This window comes from Dermacentor andersoni, chromosome 3 (genome assembly GCF_023375885.2).
Source record: "Dermacentor andersoni chromosome 3, qqDerAnde1_hic_scaffold, whole genome shotgun sequence".
Taxonomy (NCBI): Eukaryota; Metazoa; Arthropoda; class Arachnida; order Ixodida; family Ixodidae; genus Dermacentor; species Dermacentor andersoni.
Window position 1 is genome coordinate 5,246,559 of NC_092816.1, and position 20,564 is coordinate 5,267,122.

The following is a 20,564-nucleotide window of genomic DNA, read 5'->3' on the forward strand; positions in this document are numbered from 1 at the left end:
ACATCTGACCTTCTCATTGGGCGCGTACGTTCTCTTACGAATGTGCCTCACCACGTGTGCGTCTTTGCGCACGCTAGCGTCTGCGCACTTCTAGATCCAGTGTTCTTGCATTTTTTGCAACATCATTGAAAGGAACAGCGCAAAGAACAGGAGCGCACACAGAGCGCTACCGAGAGCTACCACAACAACGAGCGCCCCGAACATATGTGTTTGTCACTCGCTTACTGTCGCGTCTTTTGCGTTGTTCCCTTCAAAGATGTTTCCTTAGCAACCAGTCCAGAATCAGACTTCAGTGCAGTGTATTTTAAAGCATTTGGCTCGTGTCCCTACTTGATGATATAGAGAATGGCTTTCTGAATCCGCTGAAATATCTGCAAAGGCTTTTGGCACAACGTTTCTTCTCGCTTCTCGGCGGTCATGGCGGCCCACTGTCGAAGCCCAGCCTCGCGTCGCGTTTCCAAATTGTGCTGCTTCTCGGGCCGCCACTGCAGAAGCACGCTCGGCCACCCCTCCGCGGACCCACATGGTTCGCCAACTTCTTGCGTGACGTCAGCGCCTCTCCAACGAATCGTCGAGGTTTGGGGGCATTGGTGCCTTTCCTTCTCCCCCGGTGATCTACACTCTGTCCGCTGGCTCCGCATTCGTGGTAGCCTTTCCCATCCCCCTACCGTCTCCTCATTCTATTAGTGGAGAAAGCCCGGCCACCCACAACGAGAACGGAGGGGCTCAGCGGCTGTGCCTCTAGCATGTCCACTAACCCGTGCTCTTCGCCATGCAGGTGTTTACCGAGGCAATCATCCTGACGCTTCTTCCCAGCCGTCCCCGTTCCTTCGTGCATGCCAGTAGCGTGCGCATCATGGCCCCACGCAAACGATGACCCGATGGCAATTACGACGCATCTTCGTGCCTCTACTATCAACGGAACTGTACAATCGGTGTCGCCCTCGCTGTTCCTGGACCTCGGTCAAGCCAATCAAGCACCATCGTCATCGACAGCCGCCTTCACGGCAGCTATAAATCCTCCGCATCTGTGCGACTCGTTTCGTGGGCTCAGCGGCTGTGCCTCTAGCATGTCCACTAACCCGCTGCTCTTCGCCATGCAGGTTGGTTCACCACGCAGTTTATTTGCTAAAAGGACGAGCAATTACCTCTTGGTACAGCTGCCGAACCCCCAGTGTTTGTTTTCTATGGCGTGTGAGTGCTTTGCTGTTGCGCGTTTCCTGTTGCTGCAATCAGGCGATATTGAGCCGAATCCTGGACCCCATACAGCGGCAGTCTTAGAGGAGCTAAAGGAACTATCTACTGGGCAATCTAAACTTCTCTCAGAAGTCCAGGATCTTAAACATCAGGTGCTGGCAACTAAAGACGCCCTGGTCGAACTCAGTAGACGTTTAACAAGCGTTGAAGCAAACTGCCAGCAAATTGAGTCCTTGAGGCAGCAGCTCGGAACCGTGCAAACCGACACCGCTGAGACGGTTCATCGGGTTTGTAACCTTGAAGCTCGCCTTGATGATGCTGACAATCGCTCTCGGCGCAATAACTTGATCTTTTATGACATTACGGATACTAACAAATCTGAATCATTTGCTCAGTCAGAAGAACTGGTCATTCGGCTGTGTTCTGATCAGTTAAATGTTTCTCTAGAGCCAAGGGAAATCGAGCGAGCGCATCGCCTTGGTCGATACATCCCTGGTCGTAACCGGCCCATCATTGCCAAACTTTCCTGCTTTAAAACAAAAGAATCCATCTTGTCGAATGGCCGCATGCTTAAAAGCACTTCATACAGCATGGGTGAGGATTTTTCTAAGCCGGTACAGAACGCGCGAAAACATCTTGTCGCTTTTGCACGAAGCCAATCAGTTCCTTTTTCTCTTCGCTTTAAAACGTTATTCATAGGTTCAAAACGCTATATTTTTGATCCAGCTTCCCAATCCGTGAAAGAACTATAGCTATCGCGTTGTCACCAGCATTCGTCCCGACGTGCTCTGCCTGTACCCCGAGACCCTTTTTCAATCTCTGTTATTTTTACTAACATAAGAAGCTTTCTTTCGAAAAGTCAACAAGTATCAGATCTAGTATCTTCGTCTGGCAGTGACCTACTTATACTAACTCAAACAAGGCTTACCAATGATATCACTGACGGTGAAGTTCTGAGTGAACTACCGAATTTCGATGTTTTTCGTAAAGATAGGCAGGGTACTCGGGGCGGTGGCGTTCTTATCGCAGTAAAAAAACATCTAATGTGCTCCACAGTTAATGTGGCCACTGACCCTGAAGTTTTATGGCTTATCATTCGCGCTAATCCGCAGCTACTACATTTTTATGGCGTCTGTTATCGTCCCCCCAACACTAATCCTGACTTCCCCCGCCATTTGAATAACACCTTGAACCAACTAACGAAAAAATTCCCGAACGCTTGGGGATTTCAATTACCCACATCTCAATTGGTCAAATTATTCTAGCACAGTTACTAGCACGACAGGAGCTTGAGAATTCTTAGATATCCGCCTTAATTTTAACCTCTCCCAGATGATAACAGAGCCAACGCGTGCAATTCATGGCTCGGCTAACATACTAGACCTCATACTAACCACTCATCCTGAAAGCATGTCCTCCATTAGCTACCTACGCGAAATAAGTGATCACAAAGTAATCCACGCTTTTTTCTCATTTTCACCTATAGTACGTCGTTCAGATCAGAAAACAATCCGCCTGTATGAAAAAGGGAATTATACCACCATAATCAGCGAACTAATCGCATTCTATCAATCATTTGAATTAGGTTTTGAAAATCACTCAATACAAGAAAACTGGTTACTCTTCCAAAATAAGATGACTAACCTCGTTGCGCAGTTTATACCAACTATCTTACTTCGCTCTAATCGCAATAAACCATGGTTCACTAACGCACTAAAAAACTGGAAAACAAAAAGAAACGTCTGTTTCGCTTCGCTAAACTGAGGCCAAGCCCTAGCTCCTGGGAAAAATACTATGTATCTGAACGCGCCTACCTGATAGCTATCCGGCAACAGAAGCACTCATTTTTTCATTCTGACCTACCCGGCATGCTCAGCAGTAACCCCCCAAAATTTTGGCAGGTTATCAATCCCCAGTCATCCCCTGGTGTCAGAATTTCGAAAGATGGTGAAATCTTACCTGATATTGACTGTGCGAAACTGTTTAACAATGCATTTTCATCCGTGTTCACTACCGAACCACACGTGCCTTTTCCTGTTTTCACTGTTGTTGTCATGGCTCCAATGCCGGATATTATTTTTTCACCAGATGGAATATCCGCACTAATTGATCATCATAAATTATCTTCATCAGCTGGTGTTGACGATATCACGTCAAAGCTTTTAAAAAACACGAAGCGCATCTCTGCCATGCATTTAACCCTGCTGTATTCCCAATCACTATCATCAGGCACGCTTCCTAACGAGTGGAAAAAGAGCAAGGTCGTCCCAGTCTACAAATCAGGTAACCGCAATTCACCCTTAAATTATCGTCCAATATCCATAACTAGTATCCCTTGCGAAATAATGGAACACGTCATATACTCACACGTAATGAGTTTCCTAGACAGTAATAACTTTTTTCATCCGTCGCAACATGGCTTCCGTAAGGGGCTGTCATGTGACACTCAATTAGCTACATTTCTTCATGACCTACACTCAAATCTCGATACTAACACTGTGACCGATATAATTTTTCTTGACTTTGCAAAGGCGTTTGATAAAGTAGCTCATCAATGCTTATTATTAAAACTTTCTCGCTTGAACTTCCACCCCAATGTCCTAGCATGGATAAAAGAATTTCTTAGTAACCGATCACAGTCCGTCAGTGTTAACAATACTACCTCAGAATTTCTTCCCGTAACATCAAGCGTACCCCAAGGTTCAGTCTTGGGTCCCCTCCTGTTCCTAATATACATTAACGATCTTCCATTGCACGTTTCCTCTCAGATTCGTATGTTCGCTGATGATTGCGTTGTCTATCGAACTATCACTAATAGTAATGACTGCATTTATCTTCAAAATGACCTGAACAACATTACAGCCTGGTGTGATCAATGGTTAATGGTACTAAACAATAATAAATGTAAATCTATGTCAATTTCCCGCAGCCGTCATCGGCATGACTTTATCTACACAATTAATGACATCCCAATCGACACTGTAAACTCTATTAAGTACCTAGGCATTACGATCACGCATGATTTAAACTGGTGCTCGCATATAACTAACATCATATCATCTGTTAACAAAACCTTGGGATTTCTGAAACGCAACCTCCGCAACGCTCCTCAACAGGTAAAACTGCTGGCATATAAAACACTGGTTAGGCCAAAACTCGAATACGCATCACCCATATGGCATCCTCACCAGATTTACCTCATCAACGCATTAAAAGCCATACAGAACCGTGCCGTTAGATACATTCACTCGACATACTCATATGATATCAGCGTATCACCATTAAAAGTAGAGTCTGGTTTGGACACACTAGCGCACCGTCGCCGTATCGCGAGCTTATCATTATTCCATAAATTCTTCACCAGCTCGCTGCGCCACGCACCTTACATTGTACCGCCTTCACGCATATCGCTGCGCACAGGCCACCCACTAAATGTTGCTCGCCCTAGCGCGCGCACTGTCACCTGCTCGTCATCATTTTTTCATCGTACAGCCAAAGACTGGAACGACCTTCCCCACCACGTCGCTGCCATCACCACCTCATCTGCCTTCGTGGATGAAGTAAAGAGTATTCTGTCTTTAAAATAATATAGTGGGCAACCTCCTGTACTTTTGTACCACCCACCCCTTATGTAATACCCCGCAAGGGGTCTTTAAGGTAATAAAATGAAATGAAATGAAATGGAGGAAGTGTCAAATAAAGCTCTCTGCTTCGAAACGCTGAGTGGTTGCCTCGCCCAGTGAGGGCATGCTCGAAGTGCGCTTCCGGGAAACGTAAGCGCTGATGAACACTTCAACGTGGAATACCTCGAAAGCGGCACCAGCGTAATGAGTTGGCCGTTTATCGTCGTTCATTAATTGATGAGATCCTGGGAAAATTGCCTACCAAAGGTCGGCGGCAATTCCAAACATCAAATATAGGCCATACTGACTGAGAAATGTGAAAGAAAAATATCAAACACAGTAAGCAAAATATCGCATGAATAAAACATCACAAAAGCCCCAAACATAGTCTGGTATACCGTAAACATAGTCAAAGCGCGATATATCAATCGGCAACCGCATTGCCAGAACTTGTGCTGAATAGCTAAACGAAAAACAAATCTTAGCATTTCCACTAAGCAGACAAGGCTTCCCTACCGTGGGGCCTTATTTGAGTAATTTCAACGAGTTGTGAACTGAATAAATAAAAACTTGATTAGTGAATTCTTTTTCTTGCGTACAGGAACATTGCGAAATGTCATTCAGGTAATGTCCACCTCTTGCGATATATGCACGCCATTGCCGCAATATGTGCAAAGCAAGACAGCTGACTACGCAGTAATGCCGCTATGCCTTTATAACGAACGCCTCGACAGCGAAATCAACTGTATACCGAAGGATTGATTGGCTCCCGGCAGGATCTTTCACGTGTACTGTGAAAGCCTCTACAGCGAAGACCGGTGCGGCGAACTTGGCTGCACAACGAGGAAATTTTAGAGTTCCCGACGGCCCATTTGTTGCTGCAAAACACGTGCGATGTGTGCCAAAGGCAACGCTGGCGACAGGTGCGTGCGCGTCAAAGGTGCGATTAATCACTGAACTCGTGCGCTTCTTGTTGTAACGGGTGCTGACCCATACGCAGCAGTTCATTACGACGTGATCACGTAATGATAACTGGCTATGGACAACGTCCCTGAAGCCATTTAAGGCAGAATAGACGCGAATGTCACGAAGGCAGCAGTCGCGATCATCCTGCACGCGAATCATTTGAGGGGAGGCGGCACGTGTAGCGATACGCACATTCGCCTTGCGCACCGAAACGCTGCAAATCCTCCCAGGCTGCGCGTTCTGTCAGGCAAAGCGCGCAAGCTGCAATTGGCGACTTATTTCTCCAAGTCTCCGTTTAATATATGTTAACCAAAGATCTTTGTTTCTTAAACGTGCTTAGCCTGCTCTAGTGTGAGCGGCACGGTGCCCGACGTTTATGACAAAGTGACCTGTTTATAACGAAGCAGCACCTCGTTATAAAGGCCTTTGACAGTATGCCTTCGTACTGTGCATGCACAGTGTAACAACAGAACAATCAAGAGGTTACAGCTTCATACGATAACCTTACCATTTCTTTAGTTGTTCTCCTCCAGCTGCTTACTTTTTCCTTATACCGACAATATTCGCCTTGTGTGTGTGCGTAAGAGCACGGACATGTCACATGAGGGCACGGAATAATGTCTTATAGGAAACCACAAACCACCGGTCGACGCAATTAGACAACAGAGCAGCGCACCCAGACATGTCCACACACCATACAGATCGACGAGTCCAACGCGTAGCTTTTACGCTGTAGTTTTACGCTGATGCGCCCTGGCCAGTGACCACCGCAGCGCAGGCACATAGGCGAAATGCAAAACCTGCCGGTGCGCCACTCCGTAAACCTCGTCTGGCGTAACCAAGACTTCAGGCAAGAATCGTTATTGATGCTCCCGCACGCGGACCGGTGCTGCCATTCCTGCTGCATCTCGTTTCTCCTAACTTGCGAGCGTTAATAAATACGTGTTTTCTTAACGTCGAGAATGCATATCAGCGGCATGCCGGCCGCGTTGGTTAGGGCTCGCTAGGCACGTAAAAAAGGCTTCTTAGGTAATTTTCAATCTAATTTCCTAACACTGCGTTTGTTACACATGGCGAGTCGTGCCCCTGCATATGTTCCCCGGAAGCAGGCTGTGCGGTGCATACACAGGGGCGGCAAATGCGAGCACTTTCTGGTGCCCTCTCTCTGAGGGATATCCTCAAAAAAGGAAATAATAGCGCGCAAAGAAGCAGATAAGGATTGCTGACCTTTGGGTGTGCTCTCTTCGGGAAGGCAATCTTTGGATCAATCTGGAAAAGAAGAGAGGAAGCACGAGGTGAGTCATTTTCTCAATACAAACAAAAAAGAAAGAAACGTGGTAGCGACATTTCTTGCGGGATAGTTGGAATAATTTCGTACGTAAGGCGACGGCTCATACCTGCCATACCACGTGAGGCGACATGTTTTCAAGTACAGCCCCTCTTCCCCGGTCAATTAAACCAACATTCATTCCCCACTGCAACTCCCTAAGGAGGAACGGATCTCAGTTTCTCACTCGGAAGCTTTTCGTAAAACTTTCCTCACTGAGTGAACGTCTATAGCTGGAATCCTGTTTTTCTCTACCCCCCCTCTCTCTTTGTCCTCTTTCTATTATTTATTTACACCACTCCAGTGCAGGGTAGCAAACTGGAAACTGTCCTCTGGTTATCTCCCTGCTTTCTCACTTATCTTTCTCCAGACTGGCGAATTGATAAGCCTTCTTAAAACTTAGATATCACGCTTCAATAGTCGTACGTAGAAGCACAGTAGGGAAACTATTTACAAGGTGTATCTACAAGGGGTAGCAAGCACAGGCCAACATGGAAGCCAGCCAACATCAAGCAAAGCATGCCGTCGTCCTCCGATCAGCCAGAGGCCGCTTACGGGTACGTCCCACTAAATCCGAAGGTCGACAATCTTCTGCGAGTAGCACGTAGCAATATGTTCACCAAGCGTTGACGCGCTCGTGGTCACATACTTTGATTTACCGCCACCGCGCTGAAAACGAAAAGTTCCCCGGTGCATTTCTGGCTGTGCCTACGATCGGTGACTGTGTGGTCGTGTGCTGGCCCCGCGGCATTGACCCGGGGTTCAAGTGCGCAGCCCCTTCGTTAGCCGGCCTGGTGGTCAGGCAGCGGCTGTTGATGAAGAAGCTCCTAGAAATAACGCGAGCACATGTAGTCAATACAGGCCGCCCACACCAACTGTTAAAGAAAGCAAGCCTAAACGAGTAAAGGTGAGCCAACTGAGACAGGTGCGGGCTCTCCAGTCAATCACCTGTGGGCCATTGTCTTTTCCTACCCGTCTGTGGGGCGACTAGGAGGCGAGCGAGCTGGGTGATGGCCTTATGTAATGCCAACGGGTCCAACTCGACGCTCGTCTCTGAGACGGGTTCACTGTGAGTCGTCGGTACGTTTCTCCCTCTTTCCATGATCGTGCGCAGTGAGCTGACGTAGCCGAAGGTGTTGTCACATACCTCTTAGCATCCGATTGGAGGAAGGTAACGTGACCACGAAGACGAAAGGGATATACGACGACACAGTCACTTTGTTGAACGATCGGCAACTTCAGTTTAAACCGAACCAATCGTCGTAATTATTACATGATTACATTCCGCCTAATTTTAAATTGACACGCCCTTGTTCTCTTCTTCGTTATCTGTTTCCCAGCGTGAAACTCGCCGCAGCATAATCGTTAACGTCCACCAACCGCAGCCCCTTTCCCTGCTTTACTTAGGGTCACTCGTATGTTATTGCAAATACAAACGTTGCGTTTTAAAGCGTCCTCTATGCCGGGCCAAGGCCTACGTTCTTTACTCCAACATGGTGCGTGATAAGCGGAAAGTTTCCATATTCCCGGGGGGAGGGGAGGGGGGGAGGAACCAACTTTCCTAACCATATATATATATATATATATATATATATATATATATATATTGATTTCTTGTGATATGACTAATAAAAAAAATCGGGCCCCTCGGTGACTCCCCTTCCTTCTCGTTTATATATATATATATATATATATATATATATATATATATATATATATATATATATATATATATATATATATATATATATATAGACATATATGTATCTATATATATATTTCTTGCACTTGAAGAAACTTCGTGTGACCTCCAAGAATCGTTCACTGACGTGACGGCCTTATATGCGAATTTACAAGACATCATAGTAGGAGACAATTCAATTTCACAGCCTGCGTGCTCTCCCGCGCCACCAATAATCGGCATGTCTCGGTGGTGTGATCGTGTAATTGTCGCATACTTCACTATCACTAATACTGCTTCGCGTTTCTGGTGAAACTGCAGCCTCGCTCTGTGCTTTTTTCTTATTCTGTGAGTCCGAGTAGAAGCGCTGCTGCGCGTGACTGCTGCTGATTCTGATTTCGAGTGAACCCGGCCTGGCCTCATTTCGGTTACTGAGTGTCTACTGAGGTTACTGAGTGGATACAGGGTGTCTCAACTATCATGCACGAAGACTTAAATTGAAAGCAGTTGCGTTGCTCGAATAAAACCTACTACATATTGTCTCCAGTACAGTGGTACTTTGCAGTAGGGAACGGCGTGCGCGTTATCAGCATGACATAGCATTCCCGATAGGAAAGTAGCGGCCGCGGCGTTTTCAAGAAAGGAAACGCAAGCAAGCAAATGACGATTATTGTTGTGTGGCAGATATACACCCCAAAGGGTGTAAACGTTTTTTAGAGTGCACTCTTAGGCAAAGTTACACCCTTTAGAGTGCCCCTTCTGCAACAACGATAATCGTCATCTGCCTTGATGCGTTTCCTTTCTTTAACGCTGCGAGCCCGGTACTTTCCAGTAACGAATGGCATGCGCGTTATCAGCATGATAGCATTCCCCGACAGTAAAGTAGCGGGCGCGGCGTTTTCAAGAAAGAACGCATCAAGGCAGATAAGGATTATTGTTGTGTGGCAGAAGGGGCACTACAATGGGTGTAACTTTGCCTAAGAGTGTGCATCCGTGCACTTTATCTACGCTAAGACAACAGGTATCACAGCTGGTTTCCAACTAACACCAAACGCGACGTATTACTCCGGCCGAGGCACGGCAGATAAGGCACTAGCTCGATCACGATGTTTTACAGCCAAGCTGTAAATTGCTAGTCGATTGGAAAGAGAAGCGAGACTGAGACACATATCATTCACGTGCATGTCACACGCCGTTGATAAAAGACTCTACCTAAGGGGTCATTAAAGCCTACAGGTTTTTTGCAGGGCCAAAAAAGCACGCAAAGCATTTTGAAGTGAGGTGAACATACAGCAACATATTCATTCTCTAAGCATAAGCTATCCATACCTTTAGAAATAATTGTTATTTCGCTAGCTCCTTCCCTTTAAAAAATATAATATTCTTTTTCCTGTGTATATATTTAAATAGATTGTGTATGTGCATAGTGTTTAGAGTGGAAATTTAAAACAATGCTGAAGTAAGAAAATACGGACGAGCAGCCACCGCTGGAAGTTCCAATGCGCTTGTTCTCCGATTGTCAGGTGTGCAGAAATAAAGCGACCCGCGCGCGTCCGCGCCAACAATGATGCAGTAAGCTATCAGCCACAATAAAATTTTAAGTGGTCGTGGCACGTCAAAGGGAACCTCAAATGATGTGGTTGACAAAACTCTGGCACGTTAGGTCGAAGGGAGGGGGGTAGGGTTCGGCATCGCCGGGGGAAGCCCCCCCCCCCCCCCCCCCCCCCCGTAGTCGACGCCGATGTGGTGCGTGAACTTCCCACATCTCGGTCGCAACATCGCTATAGGTCGATTTAAACAGTAACTTTAGGGGAGCCCCACCGCTGGACTCGTCGTCTGATGATCAGACTCGTCGTCTAATCATCCGTAACTCGCTACTACAGCTTGTCGCGTGGGCACCGCGGCATAGACGTCCGCACGCCAAGTTTCATCCTAGACGCCATCGCTCGTTTCTCCCCAAGCGGAATGATTTCACCTCCAACGGGTCTACGTTTCCGCCGCTTCCCTTCAAGGTCGCGCCCGCGTTCAGTTCGCGCGCGAAACGTCTCTTGTTTGCGACGGCGCCTCTTCGGATGACTGTAAATTATTGTGTTGTTAACTGTCACGACAGCACTGTAAGCACGAAAGAGTTGATGCTACCACTGAAATTCTGTCGATTCACACGAAAATGGTTCGAAAAAAGCAGACGACAGACATGGATTACTGCGGTGCACCGAACGAAGTAAACAACTATCAAACGAAGCGAGCTCGTTCATTGATTACTCGTGAATGTATGACAGCATTTACATGTAATCCACATGAATTTCATGATTACTGGGTATATAACCCTTTTATTCAAATAAAAACTTTCAGTTGTTCGACCAGCGCTTGTCCTGTCTTCTTTCTCGTGTTTCGTTTGTGTGTGCGCTGCCCAAGAATGCAAACCGCTTCTGTTGCATGCGCTAGCAGTGGCCGAAGTTCACGCGTGCCGAGTAATTGAATAGGTGCACGATGCATTGAACGTGACCAGAGTTCATTCCTGTGTTACCACTGCACCGGTCGATCGAGTTGCTGGACGATACAGGCCCGTGTCATGAAGCAGAAATGATTATTAATACTTGTAACTTCCGTCTCTTGAGCACTGTTAAAAAATGGCCAAGCTATTTACATTGCTGCCGCTATTCTATATTGTAGGGGACGTACTAGTTGAAGTTGTGTGCGCATGTCGAACTTCTGCTATGCGGCGATATATTTTGTTTATTTCCGCACAGTGTCGATGGAAGTCCGTTGTCGCCATCAGAGACAACACGGATTCGAAGCAAACATTTTGTGAAAAACTGCAAAAACGATTTTAGCTAACACGCATCGTATGTGCCGACGATTTTTCCGGCGGCACATACGATGTCGTTTCCAATTACCTGCTCAGCTTGCACGGCCAAGCAGACGCTGCCCTTTCGCCGCATTGCAGCCACGAGAATAAAAGTCAAGCGTTCCGATCTTCCGTAAAGGCAAACGGAAGCGTGTCCTTCGAATAAAACGTCCATGCACACACACGTGCCATACGTGCCCAGACACGCGCAAAGGCAATCAAGGAGGCGGCAACGAGAGCTGGAAGAGGTACACCCGCTAGTTGAATTTTGCCGCTGATGCGGCGCCCTCACGCCGGCGGTCGTTCTTGTCTGCAGCGCGCGTCATAGACCGCTCGCGAGCGCTGCAGCGAAACTGCGAGCTGCTCGGCCGCAAACAGGCGCCCGAAAAGGACGCGAGCGTCGTCGCGTGCCTCGCGAAGCGACCTTGGCTGCCGCTTCCGGACTGGCGGCGTGCGCCACGCTCCGTGGTCGCGGCGGCGCTACGACGAACGAAGTGCCGGGAGCCCTTGTGCGTTGCGCCGCCTTTGATGGAAACTTGCGTATGCAAGGAAGGCCGCGTTAAATCGCGTAATTTATTCGGGCACGAGTGCGGAATGCAGGGCCTGCTCGTGGCGCACGGCGCGAGGGGACGCACACTCGAAACGCGTATCTCATTTCAGAGTTACAAATGAATGCCGATCAGCACACACATCTTGGAGAAATATCAAGTTTTCCTGAATCGGCTAACCGAATGCTATAAATGTGCCCAGTTCATCACTTCGTCTTCGGCATAAAGGCTCCCGCGCACATGCGCAGTGCGACGCGGTGCGATTGTCGCCAATTGTCGTCGACCGACTGTCGGCCATGTCCTAAATCTGGAACTTTTGACCGCTCTTTTGTAGATTGCAAAGACGCGGTGTTCCTTTGGGGGGAATTCTACAAAGGACAATGAAAAAAGATACAGACCTCACACCATGGTGAATACGTTTTCTACCATTTAAGCACCCTGGCGGCCCTCCACTTGACACGTTTATTCTGTTACGACTACCAAGTCCTTGGTAAATTCACATGTGTGACAGGCACCCTGAGACTCCTGGGTATACGCGGTCGTCTTTTTTTTTTTTTTTACTTATAATCGCGTCAGGTGCACACAGTGTGCATGCAGCGCTAGAGCAGCCACCAGAGTGGATATTTTCATTGGATGCATGTGTTTGTTTGCTCGAAAATTAAGGGCCGGCTAGCCTCGAGCTTTTGTAGACCTCTGCACCTTATTTCTGCATAATAAATTAAAAAAGAAGGCAATTGTGTGGCCTAATGGTTAGAGCATGGTGAGCATATCCAGCATTTCTGGACACGTACCAACTATAGCGCCCCAAGCGACCCCGGCACGAAACTAGCGCGTTTTCAATGGAGCGAGCGGGTTTTTCACGAATAAGAAAAGCTGCAGGTCCATTATTGAAAAAGGCAGGCGACACACATGTTCTGCAAGACAATCCACGCGAGCCAAATGCAGTGATCACGCTGTGGCAAGCAAGAATTTTGTTCCCAGAGCGGTTAAAGACTCAACAATGGAAGCCTATGGAAAGGACGAAAATTTGTGCGCGATTTTCGAGACAGAAACGGTAGTTCTGTTAAAACTACAGCGTCTATCATAATAGCCGCTGCAGCATATGTAGGCCGCAGACTCAGCTTTCGATTGATGCCTATGTCGACTCTCTACACATAGCGTAACACTGTTCCGAAAAGCTATTTTTGAAACGCATTCGTGAAAGTTCACGTAGCATCTATAAAAACCAGAGCGTATCACTTAGATTGCGCACGTGAAGCGAATACTGGCGTACACTCTCCATCACATTTAAGAATCCGAGATGGCGCTGCAATGTATGAGCATTCCAATCTGACGGACAGATGCAGGCCTTAGATCAGATTCAGAGGAAGCACTGCTTCGTGCGCAGCCATCGTTGTGCTTTGAGTGCTATTTTCTTTTCTAGCGCAAGCTCACCTTTTAATCAGTTATATTCGTGACTCACTCCTTTGGAATTGCCTTCTTCACATCACTACAACTGGACTGTACTGCATCTTCACTGAGTGAATACTGGGAAATGAACTAAGACCTTTGTTGGCGTATGCATTTACACATTTCCCGCAACAATTTATTTTTACTAACTTACTTTTTAATTTAGGAAGGTTTAAAAACCAGAAACCTTACATTAACAGGAGGTCTTAATAATACAGAAAACTTAAATGCTTATTGCTTATTAATGCTTATTAAATGCTTATCACCTCGTGGTAAGGAATTTCAATAAAGATATTCTCATGATAATCAAAGGCCTATCCGCTTGAGAAGGTTTCATCTGAGTTCCCCCTTTGCAACCTGCTACCGACTTGAAGGTGGTTCGTATCGTGGGCCCCTGACGTATGTCCAACCGTCAAACAAAGGGTTATTCCGAATGTTTCATTTCGGGAAGGCGTGTTACCCTCCTGCCTTTCACTCCCGTTCGCAAACACGCACAAGACAAAAGTGCTGCGTGAACAGCGTCGTTAGTCCAAACCCACGAGCTACCGGAACTCACCTTGCCTATATGACTGTCGTTTAGGCTTAGATAAGAAATATATTTTTTACACTGACGCATCACGAATCCGAGAAGAGCTGCCCTCGACCAGCCCAGCCAGGTTTCTTTCATCTCGTACGTCGTCGTAGCAGCTAATCGTGGCTCACGGAGCATGGCGCTGACTGTGGAAGTGGCAGAGAAGGTTCCCCATACTCTCTCGTCACCCACCGAAAATTGCATGCCGCTCTACTGGCCATTCGTAGAAAATTTTATTGCGACGCCCAGCCATTTGCAACACAGCAACACTGTTTTGCGATGGGAGAGTCCAGGTGAGAGACAGGGTGGTTATGAAGATGAAGACACGCTATTTTCTGCAGCAATTTAGGAATGAATGAATGAATGAATGAATGCCTTCATTTATTGAGGAAAAGGAGGAGAAAACATCGGTGGAAGCACGTCTCAGCACATTGGCAAAGGAGCGGAGGACAAAGAGAGGAAAAGCTAGAGTCCGGGTGGCAGGCGAAGTCTCAGTTTAGGGTCGGGTGAATATAAGCGAGAGTTGGTGAAACCGGTTGAATTCCAGTGTAGATGTGTGATGTGGCGAGTAAATGATTGGAGTCACCGCCCAGGCATGCATTCTTTGCGGTAGTATAAGCACCCGCCGTTCTTGGTAATAAACGTTTACTGAAAACCAACCTTGTCAATTACTTATTCATCGGCCATACCTCGCCGCGTATTCCTTAGTGGCAGGGTCTGTGGATTACAACTGCGCTGTCGCGACAAGCTACGACCATACTCGTGACTCTTGCTATTGCGAGAGTACTATAGACATGAGTTTACTGCACAAGTTAGAGAAGAGACAGTTTAGAAGAGCGTTTCTCGACTTACATACGCTCAACGCAAGCGCCATTGTAGCATATTACGGTAAGCGTCCCTTCAATACAGAGACGCGCACGCAAACATAAGAACTCGCTGGTAGATAAGGTGCCGTCTCGGGCCTCGTGCCAAAGATATCCAAGCCAACAATTGAATAGCAACCATGTTGTCGTTTCTATGCAAGGACGTTATACACTTAAACTCATCGAGTACCAGTCCCAGCCGCCGCCTACGGCAGAGCGAAGCCGCCAGCGACCATATTGCTGGAGGAGAAAAAGAGCGCGGCTGCAGTGCGCGGCCGCGGTATACGCGAGGCGCTCCTGCGGTTCTGCGATGAAAAACGAAATTGAAACCCTTTAAGAAGTACATCAGTCCGCCGTTGTGTGTCGCTGTTGTCGAAAAAAAAATGTGTTATGGTGTCGGGTGTCCTGTGTTCTGTGTATAATAAGTTGCGAGAACTGAAAAATAGTCGTATTTCCTGTTTTCACCCTTCAGTAACCTGCCGCGTGCATCGGCAGTGTGGTGTCGGCCGGTGTTGGCAGCCACATGACCTCGAAATATAGTATCCTTATGCCATTTCCTAAAAAAATCACTATTTGTGTAAATGAACGTTCAAGTCACTGATGATGAAGCTGTTGCTGCTTTGAAGTTAGGAATGGCCGTTGTGGGTTTAGACCTAGAAAAGAAGAAAAAAACTACTATTGTAGGTCTAATTTCTTTCTGGCGTTTCAGTTTTAACCAAAAGAGTAACTGAAAGCAAATTTACAATAAAGCTAAGGCGATGAACTGCATGCAGCCGCAAGCCTGCATGCGCTCCAATGAGAGTAGCCTGCCAAAGTTAAGGCCATGCGTCAACTGGCGCCTCAAGCAATCTTTACTCTGTTTTTTTTTTTTCATTTCTGAGTCCGCTATGCCTGCGTCTGGGACGAAAACGAGAAGTGGGAAGGCAGATAAATCAGAAGTGGTGGGGGGAGGCGGTAGCGCAATAATTAGCGTGCCCAGCTCCCAAATGTAAAATGCTGCGAATACAAGGGCTCGAATCCCGGTGGTCAGTTTGTGAAGACAGCTTTCTACGCTCTCTACCGGACGGCGAAGCTCAAGATGAGGCGGCAGCCTGATGACAACGGTCGCTGTCAGCGTAACAAAATAAGCGGGCGTGCAAGGTCACACCTAAAGCCGCAAGCACATTCAGAGGAAATACACTATGCTCTTGTCGACAAAAAAAAAGAAACACGTGACGAGTAACGAGCGGTGTTGTTGAGCGAGGCTGTAGACGGATAATGTCACCATAGACAGGACCACGCTCCTATCCCGACGATCATCAGAAATGTATATCGACAGCATCTCAACTAGCGTGCAACTGATACTTCATTAAGTCGTTGCGTCCTTGTGTTGTGCTAGCCCGAGCGAGTAGTGTAAGAGATGACACTGGAGAGAAAGCGGTGAACGAAGTCCGCGAAAAGTACTTGAGGATAGCCATATTGATCGTCAACGCCGTGTTGAAGAAAGCCGGTGACTTCAGTTGCTCACGTCGCCAGAAAGGCTTGAGCAGTAGCATACTGTTGGGCATATTTGGTAATCACAGCGATAGACGCACACTTTGTGGGAATAAACAGAGGAAAGGGGCCTAGTGAGTTGGACGGCCTTTTCGAGCTCTGGCATAGTTTGAAAAATGAATGTGGCGAAGTATGACGCACAAATTAGTATATGCCAACCTAAATGAATCAGCGTGGCCATACTTGCGCGACACGCCATGGTGGCCTGCCACCAGGACATCATGGAGTCGCGGCGGTGACAGATTATATTGGGTGCTTGAGGATAAAAACGAGTACATCAGATATGTGCGGGAGAAGTTTCTACTTTACAAGAGCACATTCCCCCCCCCCTCCCCCCAAAAAGTAAGCTTGCGAATAGAGACATCATAAGATCGAGCACTACAGCGCTTGTTGATCTTGTTCGGGATGACGTCAGCGTTTCATTCAGTGTTTCTTTCTGAGAAAATGAGTTGAAGTTACGTTTATTTGCATCAGAATGGCGAGCGTAATCAGGCAAGAACTGAAAGCATTTCATTAGAGGGTGCCTGAGTACTCGGTGGAGATTACGTAAGACAATGACAGCAAGAATGCAACGTTATTAGAGAATATAATTCGAAAACAAGTTTACTTATTAATGCAGTCTAGAAAAAAGAAAGTAGCTCCATAGTATAGCTGTGGAGGGCGCAAATAATGAACAGGCTGAAAAAAACACTCTCGCACGTCAGCAGTAGAGTGGATAGAGCATTCGCTTCTTCGCAGCAGGACAAGTTTTCTCCTGAAGGCATCGAGTCTATTGGGCAATGAAGTCGGCCAGTTGGCTCTCGCCGCTTGGAAATCCCGCAAAGGACGCGTTGACGCCACGACGACACGCCACTGCACGCCAACAAATAAAGACAGCTGTTTTAAAGCAAAGCTTTCTTTGCATTTTCCTTCGACTTTTCCACTGGTGCTGTTGCTGTCTTGCACACCGTGTCGGAGGAGGGTTCAGAACGTGCATATACATGGAAGGAGTGTGAAAAAGAGGAAAGGCGACGCAAGAAACTAGTTTGGACCTTTTCATCGTGTCACATGTGCATAGTGGCCTCTGGAGTTCCCTGGGCGTCGTCACATTAGCCTCTTGACAGCTGTAATCATCCGTGAACCCCCGCAAAAAGCGCTGCAGAAACTGCAGCGCTTACCCTTATTCTAACATGCAAGTCCTGCAGAGAGGTAGACAGAATGGTAGAGAGGGTACAAGGAGAAGAGGCGGAAAACGAGTAGAACCGGGGTACTCGCGAAACGAGTGAATAACAGCTTTGCCATTTTTCGCTCGCAGTTCTCATATAGGTGGAAAGGACGAGACAGGGAAAAGGCGACGTGAGAATATAACGAAACTCTACTACTACACGACAGCGGTTGCGGGCAAACTGAAGGCACGGTTCTGTACGTTTCTACTATTTCTAAAAAAGAAACACCATGCAAATTTGTCAAGTGGCCAACTGCCACACGGCGTGCAGACGCAAAGCCTCAATTAATTACCGTAGGGTATAGATGACACTACTGAACTGGTCGCACGTCAAATCAGCACTTCCGTGCCCGCCGCAGTAGCCTGGCGGCTGCGGCATTGCTCGAATTGGCGGGTGTGATCCCCTCCGCGGGAGCCGGATTTCGACGGGAGCGAAATACAAAAATGGTCGCGCATTTTGATTTAGGAGCACACTAAATAACACCAGGCTATCAAATTTATAATCCGGAGTACGCCACTAAGGCGTGCCTGATAATCCGATAGGGGTTTTGCACGTAGAGCACCATAATTTTGCCAACACGTATGCCGCGATGCGATGTGCCATGTGAAGCAATGACAATGCTCAACCCTCTCACAGGTCAAACCATGGCGCAGAACAACGCCTCAAGCAAACACGGCTCGCTGTATGTTGTGTACTACGCAGACAAAGGGCAGCAGTGCACGCAGTGTAACATTTGCCATCAACTGACTACTCTCGTATTGCACTATACGCTGAAGAAATCATACATTCGCAGTCAGCATTACCGCTAATCAACGTAAATCAAAGCAAACAACACAGAAAGCTTTGCTTACATCGATTCGCACAGTGCGTGGGATCCGCATAATTTTTTAGACTGCGAATTTATAAGCTCAAGAATGGCGTTCATTAATGCCATATTTTCATTCGCAGTGAGCAAAAGCGGATGTCGTGTCCACGGTAGAATTGATTTAAACGGCTTCAATTACATGGCCATTACATCACTGCCAACTTCCGTGGGATCGTAGTCGTCAAAATGGGATACAAGTGACAGGGAAATCAGGAGGTTGATGAACGGCAAGAACGCAGACGCTTCCACAAGACATCAGGAAAATAAAATGACCTTTTGGGCAGCGTGGTCATGGGGCCGTGCTATGGTTTCAACGTCTAATAAATATCCTCCAAAACATGCACATAGGCCGACAAAAATGCAGGCATTTTGGGAAAGGCGAAACCGCTGAGAATCTCAGGATAACATTAGCTTAAATATAAAATATGACCTAAAAAAAGGGAACATAACGTTGACAGGGCGGCCAAGTTTTGGCACAAATAAATTGGCTGCTCAAGCAGTTCAGCTAAAAGCCGATGGCGCGAAATAAGGCGAGAATGTCGGCAAGTCTTGAAGAGAGGTCAAGTAGGTCTTGTGGCCGACGCCAGCGCCTGGCAGCTGTCAGGCGACTGCACGTATAAGCGAGATGCCTGGTCGTCATCGTTACAGGGTGATTCGGTTCCGAAATTTTGAACCCGGACTCCATCACATTAAATACACTGCATTCTACGGTGTCATTCTTCGACGGCTGGTACCGATTCTCGCGCAATGAGGACGGGAAAAAATTTTCTCGCGTGCCGACTGTCACCTTCCTCGAACTGCCAACATTCCTTACCCGACGTAGTTGCTTAGTGTCTATGGCATTCGGCTGCTAAGCACGAGGTCGCGGGATCAAATCCCAGCGACGGCAGCCGTATTTCGACGGGTGTGAAATGCGAAAACACCCGTATACTTAGGTTTAGGTGTACGTTAAAGAACTCCAAGTGGTCCAAATTATTCCGGAATCCCCCACTACAACGTGCCTCATAATTAAATCGTGGTTTTGGCACGTAAAACCCCATAATTTATTATGTGACGTTCGTTCAGTATGTCCTTGGCAGTCGCACAACTTTTGAATACAATGAAGTGTCACGAGTTGTGCTCGAGATCTTTGAGTATATTGGTAGTTTTATTGGCGTTCGATACCTGCTGGTCTACATTGTGGCTGTATTATAAAGGCGGAACGGCAACGTGGTAGGCAATATGCAGAACAGACAAATTCCGCATATATTACTGAACAATACTTTAAATAGCGGTCTTCCTTCACGCGCGTGGATAACCGTGAGAGGAGATTACTTTGGAAACTAACTGAAAGTGCTATATATGTCATACCCAAAGGTGTACCTAGCCCGGTGGCCAGTAAATGTGACGTAATAATTGAGAGCAGCTTCGGCCATAGCATGCTAACGGACGACGAAACAGAGGCAGTTTGCACAATTCTTGTGTCGCGCCTTTTGCCTCAAAGTGTAAAACCAACATATCCATGTATATATCTTAATACTTAGGCACATCTGGATTTGCAGCTCCTGCGGTAGCCCATGAGTGCGGATAGCTAAGTCGCTAGGGAAATAATTGGGAGCACCTTAACGAAATCGATAGGTCAAAAGCAAAAGCCGTCCACGACGGCGTCTCTCGTAGACGCTGTACGATGTTCGGACGTTATGAATGTGTGCCGACTGAAGAACGGCTGCCACGGAGTGCTTCTGACGGTTACGCTAGCTTGTTTACTCCGTAGCATCAAAAATAAAAAGAAAGAAAAAAGGACCGTAATAAAAGCCCAGATCAATGATCGCTCGTGGCGACTAAACGCTCTTAGGATCACAAGCCATTTGCAGGCGACGAGAGGCTACGCTCTATCAAGAACAGTGAT

General features: G+C 47.1%; 1 protein-coding gene across 3 annotated transcripts in view; it reads right to left on the reverse strand.

Annotated features, from left to right (window-relative positions):
• The window catches only part of Rbp6 (RNA-binding protein 6), a 1,068,785-nt gene that overhangs the window by 637,626 nt on the left and 410,595 nt on the right, over positions 1-20,564 (reverse strand). For all 3 annotated transcript variants that reach the window (XM_050169782.3, XM_050169781.3, XM_050169783.3), the window contains exon 5: positions 7,014-7,055. In XM_050169782.3, coding sequence (XP_050025739.1) covers positions 7,014-7,055 — 42 coding nt within the window. The remainder of the gene's footprint in view (positions 1-7,013; positions 7,056-20,564) is intronic.